Raw genomic sequence first — 19225 nt, forward strand, 5'->3', positions numbered from 1 at the left:
TGTTCGAATCACACGCTTTTCTCACAAAGCCTCGATTCTGGCTGCAGAGCTCTTCACAGGACATGTGTAGAGCTGCTATGAATTGGACAAAGCTGTTACACCAGAAGTCATGTTTTTTTGTGTGTTTTTTTAAAAATCTACCTTTGTTTTCGGGCTTTGATAGTTGCATCAGGGCACGCACACCCATGAACAGACTGATTTTGTCTAACTCCCTCTTGTTCTAACAACAGGATGTAATGAGCAGGCGGCAAAAATCCATACAGAAGATTGGTTGCATACAATAGGTCATTCTTGAAGTGAGGTCTGATGTAGCCGACAGCGGGGACGCATTATGCACAATTGTTTTTATTTTCCATTCCCCGTTCTCTCCCGGTGGTGACACTGTACCCTACTATGATTAAAATGCATCCTCCCATGCATCCACACACTCACAAACAAAAGGCTCTTCATGGGTGGCTAAATCTAATTGTGTTGCCCTCTTGTACTAAAGGTAGTCGCTTTGACTTTGACTTATTCTGCAAGAAGCAATAATGCGCCGGTGGCACCGAATGCGACACATGTGCCATTGCTCAAAGTGCAGGGATGGACACAGAACACATTAGCCCTGATTGACCTTGCTACAAACCGTAGACAAATCTAGAACAAATTGCCTCTGCTTTTTTTCTTTGTCTCATTAATTCATGATTGTCCAAGAGAAAAATAGAAACAGAATAAAAGTGGAAAAAGAAAGCTTGCTGATGAATCAACTCAGTTCTCTGTCTAATAACAGGAAAAAACAGAAAACAGCTGCTAGGAGCCGAGTCTCTGTGCTGATTGTAAATACTTCTTTGAGTGTAGCTGGCTTCAATTACAAACCGTCACCTCTGCTTGTGTGTGGGTCATGACACCATCTCTTTCCCATTGTCTCAATATAGGAAGAGTGTCTGCAGTGATAATAAATGAACAGGAAAACATGTAAGGTGCTCTTTCCCCCTTTTGGCCTCCATGAATAGTGCGTTTGACCTCTCAGAGGAGCGATATTGATTATTGTACTGTTCAACAGATGCCCACAAATCCCAATGGACTTATTTCCTTTGTGGCAGGTGCAAGAGAGATGAGAACAGGCTTTCTTTCAAAATAATTGCTCATCACAAAAGTATAAGTTAATGAAACTGATTGCCATTTCAGGTGATTACTTACCGATTTTAAATTTAGACTCGTTTGTGTTTTGAAAAATAGAAGACCCTGCAAAACCTCAGGCTACAACGTGCAGCATATTTCTGAATGAAGCTCCTCGTGTCCAAGTGTAGCTTCCCAGCACCACTCATGTTCACTGTACGGCTCCTTCTGATAAAGTCTGTTGTGGTTCTCACCAGAAGGAACGTTCCTGTCCAATTTGATAAAACTCCACGTGCCATGAGACAGACTGGAGGGAAAATGTTCCCAAGAATAGCTAAGTGTATCATATATCATGCATTGCGCCATCTGTTCCGTACATTCAAAATGTTATTGCAATATTTAGAATTACAGATTATTCATGTAGGTGTAATTAACAGAGTCAAAATCCAACAAATGGGAGGAAGCTACAATTAATTTCCAGACATGTTTGAGTAGAATCTATCTGGAGTAACTATTTAGGCTACAGTTGCCTAAGGGTGTACAGATGGAAAAAAAATGGTAGCTCTAATTTTACCAGTTTTGGCAATGAATTACCCCCTGTTGATCCCTCATTGTGCGTACGAAGCCCTCTTGATTAAATTCTTTGGATTTGTTCTGTGAGACTGGGTCATGCTGACATGATGAGGAGAATTGGGCCATAAAAACCGACTAAACTGAATAGAAAAAGGTCAACATCTGGCTCTTACAAAAGGTGCTATGTAAAATAGTCTGTGCAGCGCATGGCCTTGGGGTTCACATACATTTTACATAACAACATGCAATCTTCTGAATATTTAATGGCTAACATGACATTTCCCCTCTGGTATGATCGCCTGGTCTGGTCATGCAACCTTAGTTAAACAAGAACATCATCTTCATCACGTCAGGATCGCACCAAACATGACATTTAGAGTCAACACAGCGATGCGTTACACAGCATCTTCATGCCGCTCTATGGCTTTGCCAGTTTGTATTATGTGCCCCATTAAATGTCATCAAATCTTACATATCATTACTCCACTGGCCAGAATTCAAGATGCCTGATTATAACATGACCTATCTCTCTTTTCCAACACAATTGTAAAAAGAACACTTTATTAGACTAGTCCTTTCCCTGAAATACTCATTGTCCCAAGAGAAGGTTTGAGTTTGTCCAGGTATATGTTCAAGTACTGTTGACTCTTCATCCTCATACATATACTTCATCACATTTTACTGATTTTTTGTTTATTTATTTGTCTTTTTAAGCTTTTTGTCTTGACAAAATGATGCTGTGATGGCTTGTTTTGACAGTAAAGACAACAGGAGATGCTTTCATCAGACACTCCCACAAACTTGACTAACTGAACACCTTTAGGGCAAACTTTAAAAGACTCACTTTAAACAGATGTAAACTAGCCTAGCAACAGTAAGGCAACACACAACCCATAATGCAATAATCTCTTTGAATAAAGCAACCAAGGGACTAGTAATTGCTCCATTCAAACAGAGCAGTTGCAGCTGTGAACACTTGCTTCGCTGCTGTCTAGTCATTGAACACAACTCACTTTTTCAAACATATCTGAAGAAAACATTGTCTTATATTTCGGAAAAACTGTGTAAATAATGTACAAATGTGTGTGTAACTGTGTTTTATCAGTTTAAATCTAGCACAAGAAGAAACATCTGACCCGTACTAGGGACTAAATGAGATAGGATTTGGAGGAGGCAGTCTGACGTACTGTGTGCAGTCTGTTCTAGCAGACAGTAGCTGACAACCTGCATCATAGTGACAGCATCTCCTCCCTCTCGCTCCTCGTTTCAGTCTCCCTCTCCCTCTCCAGTCTTACTGGTACATACATAGGAGGAGCACATGTCCTATCTACCATTTGCCCTGATAAGGAGCGGAATCATTAGTTCCCTCTGTAGGTCTACACTTAAGTATGTGGAACCCGGGCCTTGAGGCGGGGGTGGGAGGGCAGGCGGGTGGTTGTGGTGGTGCAGAGGTAGAATCTGTAGAATCTTCCTCATTAGGACACAGTGATTGTTCAAGTGATTGCCGAGAAAGCTCCTCTTCAGCAGGGACTGACATATTTCCTCCTCCGCTGGCAGGATAAGCAGTCCCATGCAGCCCTGAGTGGGAGTTGTAGTTGGAAAATGGAGGTGTGTGCATGTGCATTTGCATTTATGTGTGTGTACAGTACTGGTATGAAGCAGAGAGCACTATAAAGCACTGCCACGGGATAATTTCTTCAGTCACCTAAGGCTTTCCTCATCATTCTGAACCACAGCTTCAAAATACATATGGATGGCTGTCTTTTCAGCAGCTAAGGCAAGACTTGTAATAACTTCCCCAGCCTGTACACACACACACACACACACACACACACGCTGCACCCACTGATGTTCTCATTTCCTTTTTATGATAGATTCTCTTTACATTTATGCAATAATGCAGTCACTGTGTTTACTCTGCTTACAAGTAGAATGAAACTATACACGTTGGCTGCTATTCATTTCACTGTTATTCAAGGTGTCCAAATATTTTCTTGGACTTTACATCCAGAGAAGATAACACTGTTACCACTCAAATATAAAAGAAGCACAGGCGTCACGACATCGGTCTATGTGTTCAAGCAATATTATCCATGTGCCTGGAATACATTATTGTTGTTTTGAGGCTCCAGTCTGCACTGTAGTACGTAATCATTAAAACATTATGTTGGTAGACAGTATCTGCTTGATTCCTAAATGCCACAGTCAACGTCACTGACTGTTGGAGCTGTTTTATTTGCGCGGACAGTTCTGTTAATGACCGGGACCTGTGACAGACCTTTTCCATGAATAATTGTACTCTTAACCTGCTCTCACGATCTGCAGACAACAACATGGCATGCAAAACATTATACTCTCAAATTGTGTGCACTGCATAGGTGATAAACCAATTTAAGGCTGCATGTTGCTGCACCTTTTTGCATCTCATTGAATGCAGTTGGTTAGGGTCAGGGAGGATCATGGTTTGGGAAGAAACAGTAAAATGTGGTAAAAATGTCCTGACATGATGCTGAAAATCTCCGGTTAAAATAATCAGCTTGACATTGAGGATATCTGGTTGGTGGTCTTGATCAGTGCTCTCCAGCTGCTTTTGCAACTTTTGAAAATTATCTAACGACCCACCTAACCCCCCTCCTCCTGATATCTCCCAAACCACCCTCTAAAACAAAAGAAAGTCACATTACAGTTTAATGACATTACTTCCTTGGGGAGGATTAACATATGCACTGCACACAATTTGAAAGTGTAAAGTCTGGTTATTTGTACATAGATTGAAGAGACTGGAATGGTATTCTTTGATGACTATTTGTGCACTTCAGTGCAAAGGCTCTCTATGAAGTGAGGGACAGGGGCCTTTAGAGGAAACATTATTATTGAGAAGCACAGCCATTTACAGCCAGCTCCGCTCATGTTTCAGGGAATGTAAAGTGGCAGTTTGTACAAGTGATGTGTAAATGCATGAATTTATTTCCATGTAATAGAAAGCACATAGTTAATTTATTCATCCTACAATTTAAGTTTACTTATCATCTATAATGCACTGTGGCTTGTGCTGCCTAGACAGCTACTCAATGTGGTAACTTTATTGTAATGTTAAATTTTACAACTGTCCATAAGGGGAATCAATGCACTCTAAAATTTAGGGCACTGTGAGGAGGACTGTTGTGCAGTCGATAAACATTGGTTGTAGCTATAATAATTACAACTTTAACTTTTGGTACTTTAATGAAGAGGCATGTCTGGATGTTTTGGTGAATCTAATCCCTTCTGGTGGAAATGATTAACCAAAATGTGTTTTACGTGCACCTGCTTTGAGTGTCATCATTGTCAGATCCAAGCTTCTGACAGTTATTATTACTGTTATGATTATTATTATTTTTTAACTTCACGACTACTTTACAATCTTACTTTGCACAGATAGAGCACTTTAAAACTGATGATCGTCACTCAGTTCAGGCACATATACTCTTAACACCACCACCTTGATTTTATAGTTGCCATGAAAATGTGTGTTGAGTAATGACATTATTATTTTTTAAAGCACTATCCGGTCGATCTGGCTGACATGCATTCAATGTATGAATCAGACTTAACCCTAAGATCCTGCAAATCTTTTAGTTTTTCTCAAATTGCAGGACAGAAACACTCCATTCTGCTGTCTGAGGATCTGACACCTACTTAAAACCAACCTTTATCCTGGCTTATGATTGGAGTGTTCTATGGCCATTATTTGAATTTCAGTCTTTATTATTGTATTCTTGTATTTAAGTGTAATTATTACCTTTTAACTATTTACTGGTTAAACTTATTTCTTTTTTGAACTAACTTGTATGAAAGGTGCTATATGAATAAAGTCTGATTAATTGAGAGAAAGTGAAAAAGAAAGTAAACAGAGGCCTGCCTAGCTGTAATGAAACCAAATGAATATTCTAATTCATACTATTACACTAACATATATAGACAGTGGTAAACTAAATACATTAAATTAAATATTATATCATAGTTACTAACAGTTTTTAAGCTTTCAGCTGTAGCTCACATGGTGGAGCACATAATTACAGAGTTTCATTTGCCTAAGGAAGCTGCAGAAAGGCACAGAAACAAATATTATACAATTAAGATTAATAAATACAACAAAGGCTTAAGTTCTATTTTATATCAAAAAATTAATACTCATTTATTTAGTTACATGCCTTTATATTGTTATGCAACATGATCTTGACTACATAGTTGAGTTTGACAGTTTATTCTTGACCTTAGAAGCAGCCACTGACAAAACAATCTCAGCGTCCCCTACTGAGTTTTCTGAGGTTACTACTGTAACTGACTTAAAATGTCATAATTTATTACATTTTTTTCTTGACTTCAAAAAAAAGTAAAAAATGAGTATAGATATGAATTATGTAGTAAGAATTTGGCATTATAATGCATACATTTGTATATGAGTGATCCCCGCTGATAGTATTCATACAGTACCATGTGAGGAAGTGGAACATAAGCGCTAAACACACCTGGATTAAAACCTTACATTGCTTAAAATATGCATGATATATGACATAACCAAAACCAATATGCAAGCTAAAATAGTCCCTTTGCCCCCCACTGAGGTTAACATAGACACATGCAGTCAGCTATGCCCAGCGGCAGGCGTACCGATGCACGTAGAAAGTCACACAAAGGATAAAAAAACCCAACAATGACAGACCATCATTAATTTGAGCTCATTTAAAGAGTTTCTCAGTGTGCAGGATGTTGCGAGGCATTTGTGTTAATGAGCTACATCATTCATGTGAAATGATGGCACAATTAGGAAAACAAAAGTGCAAGGTGTGACAATTTAAGTGAATGTGCTTTGTCAGTGTCTGCAAACAACACCTCCGAGACAGTATACGCATAAAAGCCGGCTTATAAAAACATTGCGGGGGGGTTTTAGAGTTTAGAGGTCGGGATTTTTTTTTTCACCAACGCATTTTTACCTCGCCATTCTGCACCCTAAACACGCTCCCACAGGCACCTCTGTTGAAACACTGGGGCAGGAAATGAAATTAAAGCTGCTGAATACAGATGTTTTTTGATGCATGCCTGCGTTACTTGGTTGTGTGTGTGTGAGTGTGAGTGTGTGTGTGTGTCTTTTTGAGGGGCATGTATATTAACGAAAATGCAAACTGAAAGAAGAGGGCTGCCAGCTGTGTCACAGCTACACTGAACATTGTTGGGTTTTTTAAACGTTCTACTCGCTGCCTCTTTTTCTTTTTTTTCTGAAAGTCACTCACCTTGGGGATCAAGAGGCTTATATATATATATATATATATATATATATATATATAAGGTGACTTACAGTAAAAGAAGTACGTTCTCTGTTTATGTGAGCAAAGCTAAGTCCTCTGCTTCCCCCATGGTGTTTCTCATTTGCTCTGACCTCCTTTTTTCCACCCCATTGTACCTCCTGCCCTTCCAAATTACCTTTTTAACTTGAAAAAGCAGCGGGTTTACGCCTGTTCGTTTGTCCACAGATGTTTCAGCTGCCTTATGTAGCATTGTAAGACTCATTAGTTATACTCTGCCCATGCGGCAAGTGGGAGCCAACCACTCAGCCTTGCACGTAATGCAGCTTTTGTGAACTAATGAAACTGTAATTACAAAAATAATGAGGAACATGCAGTATCATCCAGTAACTTTGGGGCTAGTTATTTGTGAGCATGAATCATTGTGTGCAGCGACTCCTCTTGAATTTTTCATGGATTCTGATACTTTTTTTCTGTTGTTACCGTGCCATGGAAATGCACATTCAAAGCACTTCTGGCCTCTTCATTTTGTGAATTCCACACTGTAGGGAGCAATATCCCCCCACAATGTGTGTTTGTGTGATATATTTGCGATATATAACAAGGAACAATGTAGGCTAAGGTCCATTTCCTGTGCTACTTATAAAGTTATTGTCCCCTGTGGGCCTCATTTAGCAAAGTATAGGCTATGTTGAGCTACATTTAGTATCCTGGCTACACCAGTTGCTGTACAACAGCGCAGAAAAGATCACATTACAGTCACACTGCACACTTATCTGTTTTTACAACGTAAGAACTTCTACAATCTGCTGAGCATATCAATTTGGATTCATTACAGACCTTTCTGTTTCTGCTAACACACTGGGATCAAACTGAGGACTGTGTTGCGCCTTTTAATAATTTCCTATCTATTTTCCTTTTCCTTTTCATTCCAGCTACACACAGACTTGGATGTGGGCAGCAGGAACATCAAGTACGTCCTAGCGGGTGAGGGGGCAGGCACCATCTTCGCCATCAATGAGCTAACAGGCGACATCCATGCCATGAAGAGGCTGGACCGTGAGGAGAAGGCCGAGTACACGCTAACAGCCCAGGTCATTAATGCCGATACAGACGAGCCCTTGGAGCCGCCGTCCGAGTTCATCATCAAAGTCCAGGACATAAATGACAATCCGCCGCAGTTCATTGAAGGCCCATACCGAGCCTCTGTTCCAGAAATGTCTGCTGTCGGTGAGTCACAATAGACAGACTTCATTTCTGGTCTCTGCCTCACAGCAGCCCTAATCAGTGTGTGAGATTTCTGAGACGGCTGATCTCTAATGGGCTATTGCATGAAAAATAATGAGTGAATAAGAACAAGAGGAAATGAGTGTTCCTATTTACATGCTTGCCTGCTATGAGTATCTCAGCAAATGAAAATACAAGAACGATAAATCAAATCAAATCACTAGAACTTTACCCATAGCTCATAGCGCTGCCACTGAACAACCGGCGTCTGAGTCAAAACACACTTAGAAACTCTGGCTAATCCTGATGTTACACCCTCAACAAGACAGCCCACTTACAAAGAAAAAGACGTCCAGCTAATGATATGCAAAACCTGAGCCAAACAAGCTTACAGTATACTAAAAATGAAACTCCTCATATCAGGATGTATGAATTTGAGACTGAAAAAAAAAAGCACCATTAGCACATTTCATACATGCTATAGCAACATCAGCATATGTAGATAGCAGTCGCCCTTCTGGCAAGTATTAAAAAAAAGAAGCTGTTCTCTGCTTTGTGGGGCTTTCTTTAGGGGGGACCATTTGGGGGTATGTGGAATTTTTATTGCATTCTTTAACATTTTCATGTGTGCAGTCAGTTTTGTGATATATGCTGGCGATCGCTACGATCAAATATTTATAGAAGGATTAGAAAGCTCAGAGTATAACACTTTATATATGATAAAAAAACTGTGGGGGAAAGGGACTACTGTTTTGTCCTTGGGAGAACTGGTCATTCAAGCTTTACTTCTTTGTAACACAAGCAGATGAGACTTAGCAAACCCTCACGGTAGAAATGTCAAGTCAAGTCAGTTTTATTTATACAGAGCCAAATCATAACAGAAGTTATCTCAGGGCACTTTTCATATAGAGCAGGTACTCAACATTTCCCCGTGAGCAAGCATTTGGTGAAACGTCTGCACATGGGTAGTTCTGAATTCAAGATTCAGATGTTTTAGAATTATCATAGAGGCGACAGAAGAAGCCAAGTAAAAGACATCCACACACACATGCTGCGTTTTGCGTGTGCGCTCGCAAACTGTTAGCACCACGCTGTCACTTATGCTGACAACACTGACTGATGCTAATTGCCACCGGCTACCGTTTCTTCAAGCCCCCGCAAACTGATACGCAAAAACCACTGCAAACACTTTACTTTTCACTGTATGCAAATATATTCATATATTCACATTCTTATTCCGTCCATGCATTTAAATGACCACGCCGAGATGATCACATAATTCAAATGTAAAGCTCGTCTAGGAATGGCAGGAGCCTGTAAGTAGATCAGTGCACTGAGTTTTTTTTCCCCCTTCATTTCCAGGGGAGCTTTGCCACTGACCCCTGAGCAGCAGGGTTCTTGTAGAAAATGTTTCCATCAGTAGAAAGAAGGAGATCAGAGTGTGTCTTTATGCCATTTTGACATTGGAGGAGTTCAGCGAGGGCCGCCGAGGTCTGTTGTTGGGCGGTATGTGCTTGTTATTGTGTTTCCTCATCGAGCTTCCTCTTGTTACCTGTCACAAAGCTGACATAACATGCTAGGGCAGATGGTGTTACCCAGGTATGTAACAGAAACTGTTCGGTAAATCCCATCTGTAGGTTGCAGCCTCTGCGTCAGTGCTTTGAGGTAACGGTGATTTAGCTGCGGCTCCTCGTGATCATTCCACCTGATTCTTATTATCTACTGCTGCGGCTGATGTTGCTGCCGTGGCTGATGTTGCTGCCGTGGCTGCTGCGGTGGAAGCAAAAAGGAACAAAACACAATGCAAAAGCATTCCATGTAAACACAAAATAACAGTGAACTCTGTTGTCTGAACTCTGTAAGTTGATCCCTGCTGCTCATTGTTTTGGATCTCAGTTGAAATGTACTGTAGCTCTCTGAGGGTTTTGTCAGTGCAGTGCAGGGACAGCCATAGAGATGGGGTAGAGAGCAAAGTGGTAGTTGACAGCACTCTGTGATTTGCCAGTGTGAATAATGCATAAGAAATGGAAATCGACGTCTCTTTGTTGATTGTTGTTCCCTTTTGTCACTACTGATTAATTAAACATTCACGAATGCTCAGTTGTTTGCTTGAAAGGCTTTTTTTTCTTTCAGCGACTAGTTTTCCTCCTGTTAAGTTTTCATGCGCTGTGGCAGTATGGGAAGATTCAGACGCTCCAGACAAACAAACAATAAGTCATTCATCTCTTCTCGCCTCATATTCATAAATCACTGGTTTCTTTACAGTGGTGTTTCATCGTTATCGCTCTGAAATGAAAATTTGTGCAGGACTCAGTGGATTACTGGAAGTGTGCTGAGCAGTGGATAACTAATAAAGCCCACAGGAAAGGGAGCAGAAAATAAACGGATGTTGGTGGGCTCTGCTGCATATGAGCAAATCTCTGCAGCGACGTGAAACTGGGAGGCATTAAAATGTAATTACGGCACATGCTAAAAGATGCAGCATAACGTCTGGTATTGAGTTCACGTGGTGCTGAGTGTGCTGATGTATTACTGCTCTGCGTGAACCCCACCTGCATCGAATAATCAAAAATCTAATCCGGGGACCGTAACAGACTGGTTCTCCTGACGATGTTATCCACTCACAGAGCTTGTCAGTTCCACTCCAGACTTCATCAATGTCTTACCAGCTCCTCGGTTATCAAGAGTGTATCCATGCGGTATCAGTGAGACCAGGGGACAAATATCAACACCCACCTTTTATCTGTCAAGGACTACAGCAAGATAGAAAAGCCCCTCATTGAATGTCAACACACCCCCCCCCACCCCCATAGGAAGCGGTCCCCACAGCCGGATGAGATATGTGACATGGGCCAGCGAGGTCGCTATGTTTCCTGTGTGCGGAGGAGCATAGAGGTTAATGGGAAATGAAGGAGAAAGACCTTTTGTTCCTCTTTTAAAAGGGCCAGTCGGATAAGACGTGTGGCTTTCTGTTCTCTCTGACTTTCATTTTCCTGAATGACTGAGAGAGGAGGCGACTACCATTTTAATTGTTTAGTGGATGGTCCCTTCGAAGTACAGTGCAACAATGGGAGGAAGTGGAGAGCAAAGGTGGAGGTGTCCGTACCGGAGAAGCCGAGGGGAGTTTGATCTCAATTTCAATATTAGACGGTTGTCAATAGAAACTTTTTCGCTGCTTTGTTTATGAATGGGTGATACTGTGTGGTGTTGTCAAGGGAAGAAAATACATTTGTTAAACTTGTCAACTTTTGTAAATGGTGAAAAATAACCTTGTTTTTAAAGCTGCGTTAATTATTTTTCGTTCATATGGTTGCAGAAAAATAAGCAACATATTATCACCTCTTAAAGTATTCATGTTGTGTGTGTTAGCAAAGAACACACACAACTACCTGACTACCTGACGAATGCAAATCCAAGAATTCTCCTTTTTAGCTCTGTTTTGGTCTTCACCAACTCCTGAGAGGACTTGGTTCTTTAGCTGCTAAATGCTAAGTGCTAAATACACTATGTTGACTAGCAAGTGGCTAACTTTGTCTGTTTGCTATTTGCCATGGCTGGAAATGTGTTTGTGGGCTAGAAATACAAAACAGACTAAATCTAGCATTAGTCATTTATGGTAAGGGTGTGTTGGTGCTTTCGAGCATTAAATAAAAAAAGGTGTTTTATTTATTTAGTTTAGTCCATTTTCTTTTGTTGTTTTAATTTGCAGTGTGTTCAGCCCTCTTGCCTCCTGTATCACAGACTCTGTGGAATTGAGGGAAAACCACCACTTAGATAATAATTCTTTGTGCTTTGTCACTATTAACATCCTCTTACACTTTATATGTCCTCATTTGAGTTCATGTTAGTATAGAAAAATAATAATTAGTGCAGCTTTAACCACCAACCATATATATAGTATATAGATATCATTTTATTTTACTGATTTTGTTCCCTATGTGTCATAACTTAAGAGTTAAAGAACTTCCTCTGCTTGTAGTCTTCATGAAGATAATGGACCAAGTCATCTTTGTTTTAGTTGAAGAATAATTATTTGAAATTTTAATCAATTAATGTAATCAAATTAAAACTTAATATTCTCTCATATATCTGCTATATACTTAGATTAACAAGTATATTCATAAGACAATTATGTTTCACTGTTCAATTAAAACTGTGTTTATTGCTTATTTGTGCAAGCCTTGCTTAGAATCATAATTCATTTGCACGGATTGCACAGATCTCACAGGATTAGTGGATCCTGTTTTCCTGCTAATGGGGTCTTCGACTTTAAGGCCAATACAAGCTGACAAATTCCCCTCCGTATGCCTGTCGACCATATGTTGGAATTATGAGGCTCTGCTACCCTTCTGCAGCTAACAAGGGGGTTGTAATGTAGTTGGAAATTACAAAGTCTGCTTGAAGTGATGCTTCAGGTAATTAGGAGGAGGTCGCTAGACCCTCCTCCCTGCTCTAAGGGGGGTGCGAATGACAATAATTGCTACACTGCGAAACAAACTTGCCGAAAGTTGTTTTGCCGGATGGAACTCATGCGAGAGATGCCCCAGGAGTGTGCTTCATTATCAGGGCGATTAATAAACGGGCGCATAGACAGATGGCCCGTCTCCTCTTCGCACGGGCCATGCTCTCCGAAACCCCAGCAAAATGAATACCTGTATGGAAGCACGGATCCTCGCCAAATGTGTCAAGATCTGCTAAATTGGAGCGCAGACATAAAATTGAAGTGACATTAATAGATTACCTTGAGTTGATTTGCATTTTCAGAGTTATTATGGGTGTGGGTAACAGGACTAACAGGCACAGCCGTCTATGTAAGACCTTAATGATGTTTCTGATTACACTCTCATCACCACCGGCAGCTGGGAAAATAAGTAAAGGCTTGTCATCACAGATTTGGACGATAAATGAGCAGACTTGATCAAGGAAAGACGTATGGAAATGAGCGAGATGCAGACCTTTATCAGAGCTGATCGTCTCAGGATTCCAACATGCAGCAGAAACCTCTCTGTGATCACAGATGATTTAATACCCACGCGGTATTTATAAGTGATACACCTATACATAATCCTGCATGAAGGATAACATTGTTAAATAATGCTGTATATTTCATCAAAGCATGTGTCTGTGAGTGTGTGAAGTCAGGTATACAATCAATCAATAAGACTTTGTACACTGTAGCACGCATAGTCCTACATCAAATGAAACTAGAAGTGCTGAACATTACAAAGTGGAAATAAGAGTAAGTTAAAAAGAACTTGAGTTTTATTAAGAAAAACATGAAAACCAATAAATAAAATGTAGTGTAATAAAACTAATAAGGAAAATAGATGCAAGTTGAAATAAACACATTGGATGAAAGCCTAGGAAGATGTGTTTTTCTTTTAAAGATATCCACACTCTCTTTCACCATCAGTATGGGTCTTAGACCGGACCTTAAGAACAACCAAGAGAACACTTTCAGAAGACCTGAGGGATCTAGTGGCCACATATTTTAAAACCATGTAAGACAAGTAGTCAGGAGCAAGACCATTTAGTGATTTGTAGTCCAATAAAAGCTTCTTAAAATCAATTCTAACAGATAGCCAGCACAGTGATTTTAAAACAGTTGTAATGCCTGTGCTCCTAGTGGTCTGCACGCTAGCAGCTACATTTTGTATAGGTTGGGGTTGATCTATTTTGGTACACCAGAAAAGGAGAGCATTAAAATAATCCAGCCTACTAGTGAAAGAAGTGTGCACTAGTCTCTCGGTAGTGGCTTGGGAGAGAAATGGACACACTGCAATATATTTTAAGTGATAAAAGACAGATTTGGTCACATTCTGGATGCAGACATCAAAAATTAAATTAGAATCTCTTGTGACCCCTAGGGTTTTAGTCTGGTGTCTGAGACGGAATACAAGTGACTTCAATTTAGAGGTCAGTTTCTCTGTCTGTGCTTCTGCTCCAATGACGAGCACCACTGTTTTGGAAGTTCGGAAGCATCCAAGCATTAATCTCTAAAACACACTTATGGAGGGCATCGTTAGAGCTTGTGTCATCAGGAGACACAGCAATGTAGAGCAATGTAGAGTTGAGTATCATCAGTATAACTTTGAAAATTTATGCCACGTCTCCTGATGACACTGCCAAGAGACAACAGATACAGACCGTAAAGGACTGGACTTGTGCTTTTGAGGTAAAACGTAAACCACTTCAGAATAGTGCCAAAGAGGCCAACACATTTATGTAGTCTGTCTATGAGAACTCTGTGGTCGACTGCACTCAGGTCAAGGAGAACGAGGGTGCAGAGTTTATTTTGTCCAAGTTGATTCCAAGGACATTCATAAGCTTTAACAAGGCTGTTTCTGTGCTTTGATGGGCCCCAAAAACCTGACTAGAATTTGAATTAGATAGAAATTGGTCTAAAATTGCTGAGGACTGATGAGCCCAGGGTTTTTTTTTCAGGATAAGGATCAGACGGTCAATAGTTGAGAAGAGGATTTTTGGATTGTTCAGACTATCACTGATCAGTTTGGAAAAATGAGCTTATCTAGTATTTCTGATTGCCTTATTGAACACCCCAAAATGCTCCCGGAAAATGTCATAGTGGACATGTAATTTAGACTTTCTCCATTTTCGTTCTGCTACATGACCATGTCTCTTTAATTTTGTCATTTTGTCATTTTTCCAGAGGGTTTTCTGTTTGGATTTGGCCGTTATCATTTGACAGCAACATAACACATAGCCAGTAGTTTTCCAGTTTGGTGATGATGTGATTGCTGATAGGTGATTTACCAGTTCATCACATGAGAAAGGTAGAGTAACTGCTGGTACACTTTCTAAACAGGTCATAAAATTTTCAGCACCCTCGGGGGTAAAAAACATTTTTTGACAAGGCATTCTGTATTTGTTTGTGCTCTAAAGGCCATAACCAAAAATAATACACAACAATGATCAGGCATAGCCACATCAACAATGTAAATCCATGTGTTATCACCAGATTTAAGGTGTGGGTCCAGTGATATGCTGAGTAAAATCCATATAATTCTGAATATTTATAAATTCTATAGCTTTGGAATGGTGTAGGACAAAATCACTTATCATAATGCTTTTATCATAACTGTGGAGAATAGATAGGAATTCTGCAAAGTCAGCTAGGAAGAGGGGGCATTGCTTGGGGTGCCTTTATAAAGTTACTGCCAGCACAGGAGGATGACACCTATGACATGATGCTCAAATGAACAAATGCCTCCCAAAGATATGTCCCTGCCAGCAGGAGCAGTTGACACTTTATTTGTAGTCTTTTTCCCTCGTCTACAGGATTGAGAGGAACTATAGTTTTGGAGGAGAGGCCTCAATAAGAGCAGCTGGTCTGTCAATGCTGAGCAGGTTTCAGTTAAAAACATACAGTTCACTTTCCGCTCTGTAATGAGGTCATTAATAAGAAATGTCTTATTAGAAAGTGAACTTACATTAAGTGCCATACTCAATGTCTCTGGGCTATTACTTTGAATTAGTTTACCTTTCAGAAATATTGCTATTAAGCCCTATTAGATTGAAAATGTGGTCTATTACTGTGTTATTACAGTGGGAGATGACAGTACCAATAGAATAAACAGTAGGAGACGTTATAACAGAGATATTATTTCCTACCGTCTAAAAACGTCAATGTGTGAGATAAGTGTTCATGTTGAACATTTTATCTTATCTTATATGGTCTTTTGTGATCAATGTCCCTCCATACACATATCTATCTATCTATCTATCTATCTATCTATCTATACTGATTTTCTTCACATTGCGGTTTTTCAGATCAATACAGGAGAAACTGAGCTATTTTGAGAGCATTTCATGCTCCACTTGGGCCAGATGTTCAATAAAAACCTCATTCTTTGAAATAACCTAAAAATATTATTGTACTATGCTGATCTAGCAGTGAATCTTGAACATATCTCTGCGTGGAAAGTCTGAGTCGCAGTGTATTAAATGCAGTTTAACTTGAATAAACCCAAGCAGTATTTCAGGGTCGCATCAACCCACATAAGTAAAAGAAGCACATTTATAGTGCATCTTTTATCTGGCATTTCTCTGTTGAGCTTTGAGTGGAGAGCTAAGAGTGAGGGTGTCTGGTGTTTGTATCTCTCTCTTCTCTGATCCTAGACTCTGGTCTGCAGCTTGGCAGATGGACTGAGTGGCAGGGGGCCCCTGGCCCTTTAACATAGTGGGCAGCTGGGCCAGAGCTGGGCCAGTGCTGTGCCGGAGCACATCTGACGAGCAGGCTCCTGGGCTGGGCAGGGACGTGGCAGACCAGGGCTGTGGTGATGGTGGTGGGCGGCTCACAGGCTGAGTTGGGGTGAGAGAGGGTCAGAGCAGTGAACCTGGCCAACGCTCTGACTCTCTCAGGCCCATCTAACTGCCAGCCGGCGTGCGTGCCAGCCTGCCGTTTTCTGTGGCCGTGCTAAATGGGGATAGGACAGGCCTCGGAGGCAGAAAGGATTTAACTGACATGCTGGAGTTTCTCTGTAAATAACCTGCTACTCCTATCCATCGCACCTCATTTGGCAGCAGCATCTGCACTCGCACATCTGTGTGTAATGCATGTGTGTGTGTATGCTGTTGGGCTCGCTTAATTTACCTCTGTTTGTGTTTGTGATACTTGTCACCTGTCAATAACATTTTCATTTTACTTTGTGTGAATTAATTTTTCTTCACTGCTCTTGCCTGTAGCTATGCACAGCAGCAGATAGAGTGTCATTGCTAATTCTGCATCTCTTTTTTTCACACTTTTAGCCATACATGCTCTACCCTATATTCCCTGCTAAACCATATGTTCATGGATTTAAAAATAAATAGAAAAAAATATATATACGCAGAGTCACAGCTGTTCAATATCACATATAATGCATATTACAAATTCATCAAATGTTATTTATTATCCAACTCACCTCTGAATTATGTATGTTACATCATCAGTCATTGGTCCAGATGCAGTAATATAAGCCCTTTAGAGCCTCCTGGGGTATTCATTTTCTTTCTAGAGCATGCAAGCAGGCGTACGTGCAGATTCCTACACATGTGCATGCATGTGTATCTCATGCACACATGCGACTCCCACACGCACAGGTGCATAAACACTGCGCTCTAAAACACACACCTTCCCTCTTAAATCGTAAAGATGCTGTTGTTCAGGTGTAATTTGTCCCTGCTTTCCAATGCAGCCCGCAGAGACTCACTCTCTTTGTAACTCAGCCTCTTGCTCTTGGATCTCTCTCTCTCTCTCTCTCTCTCTCTCTCTCTCTCTCTCTCTCTCTCTCTCTCTCTCTCTCTCTCTCTCTGTCTCTCTCTCTCTCTCTCTGCACTGACTTTTTTCTCGCCATCTCTCTTTTCTCGCTAAGCTAATGCTCTCTCTCTCACTCTTCCCTTGAGGGAGAACAAAAAGTAGCTGGCTTCTAGGTAATAAAGCCCTTCAATGTGATCTGCATAAGATTGCCTCCCTCGCTGGCCTGGCTGCCTTGCCCCAATGAATAGCAAAAGACTCTCAATGAGACTAAGGACAAAAAGCAGCCTTCTTCTTAGCCACAGTGTCGTTCCTCAAACAAAGTCACCCCCCCCCCCCCACTCTCCTCTTTTTTTCTCTCTCTGCGTGCCCATGAAGTAGAAAGGGAAGCAAAAATGAAAAGGGAGGAGGTAAATAACAAACAAAGTTCATGAAAGGGAAGGTAAATGAGAGGAAAGGGGTGTGTGTTTATGCGTCTGAGTGTGTGTGTGTGCAAGCTGCTGTGTGCCTGGTTTTGTAATGATGAGGAGAAGGATGCGAAAAAGCCAAGGCTGTCACAAATGCCTACCTCTGTGTTGTCGCACTGAGTGGATGTGATTAAATGGATGCATGCAACAGGCTCCACAGAGGTACAATAGGACACGAATGAAGCAAAGGTTAAAGGCAAAATGTATTTGGCTTATTGCAGATGTATTTATTTTTTATATCTATAAGGCTACGGTGTCTGAATTAACACATGAAAAGAGTTTTTTTCAAAAGCACCTAGCCAGTCAAATTCCAGGTTAATGTCTAGCGTTAATGAAATGTTTATCATTTAAATTTTTGCAGCCTTGAGATGCATGTAAGGCTCATCTTACGCTGTTGTGCTGTCACACACTGCTGATCACTGTATCACGGTCAGTCATTCAGTCTGAAAGTGAAAACAAGGACGCTGCATCCTCACTTCAGCAGTAATGCTCGAGAAGGTGAGGGACTGATCCTGTTTCAGTGTGTCACCTGAACAACTCTGCATCGCCTTCTAATTTCCACTGATGGGCAGATAGGCTGACTGCGAGTGAAAGAATGGATGAATGAAATCTGGAAAACAAATTAAAATGTAACAAGTCACTTTCAAGCAGAGGGATTGTCTGGCAGCATCTCTGGATGTAAGACAACCATCATTGTAACAACCATCATTGGTTTTCTGTTTTGGGCCAAATTGGGATGCAAAGACATTCGACTCTGCTGCATTTATCTGACAGCTGAAATATCTGGCAATGCAATAAAATATGACTCAATGTCAGACTTCAGACTAGCCAGAAGTATAACAGTAAAATATGTAGTATTTTTTTCCATATATAATATTATATCCTGTATAGGTGAAGGCCATGATCACATAATATGTCTTGCTTAGAAAGAAGTCGTGCACATTCATCAGCAGCACTAGTAGTAGATACAGTTTTTGTACAATGAAAAAAAGAAAGGCGTGGGCAATATTTATCTTTCACTATAAAAGATTACTCCAATGATTTACTGCAGTGTTGCACTTCCATAAACTTTTGAGAAACAGAACAGAAACAGAGCAAAGAACGGTTGCAGGGAGCATTTTTCATACACTGTATGTTTAAGTCAAATTTTGGACCTTTGACTATGTTTAACATTTGACATCCTAACAATATAAAAATAACATAAAATCAGGCAAAAAAAGCATACATGCCCTTTAAGAGAAGTTGAACATATTTTTCAAAATTACAAAACTGTTGTCATGCCTGTGATGATGTGATTTTTTTTTACATGTACAAAAAGT

General features: G+C 40.4%; 1 protein-coding gene across 4 annotated transcripts in view; it reads left to right on the plus strand.

The window, feature by feature from the left end:
- cdh8 (cadherin 8) overlaps nucleotides 1-19225 on the plus strand; it is a 95318-nt gene that overhangs the window by 29413 nt on the left and 46680 nt on the right. For all 4 annotated transcript variants that reach the window (XM_053318994.1, XM_053319754.1, XM_053320341.1 and 1 more), the window contains exon 2: nucleotides 7892-8186. In XM_053318994.1, the coding sequence (XP_053174969.1) occupies nucleotides 7892-8186 (295 nt within the window). The remainder of the gene's footprint in view (nucleotides 1-7891; nucleotides 8187-19225) is intronic.

This window comes from Scomber japonicus, chromosome 1 (assembly GCF_027409825.1).
Source record: "Scomber japonicus isolate fScoJap1 chromosome 1, fScoJap1.pri, whole genome shotgun sequence".
NCBI classification, from domain to species: Eukaryota; Metazoa; Chordata; class Actinopteri; order Scombriformes; family Scombridae; genus Scomber; species Scomber japonicus.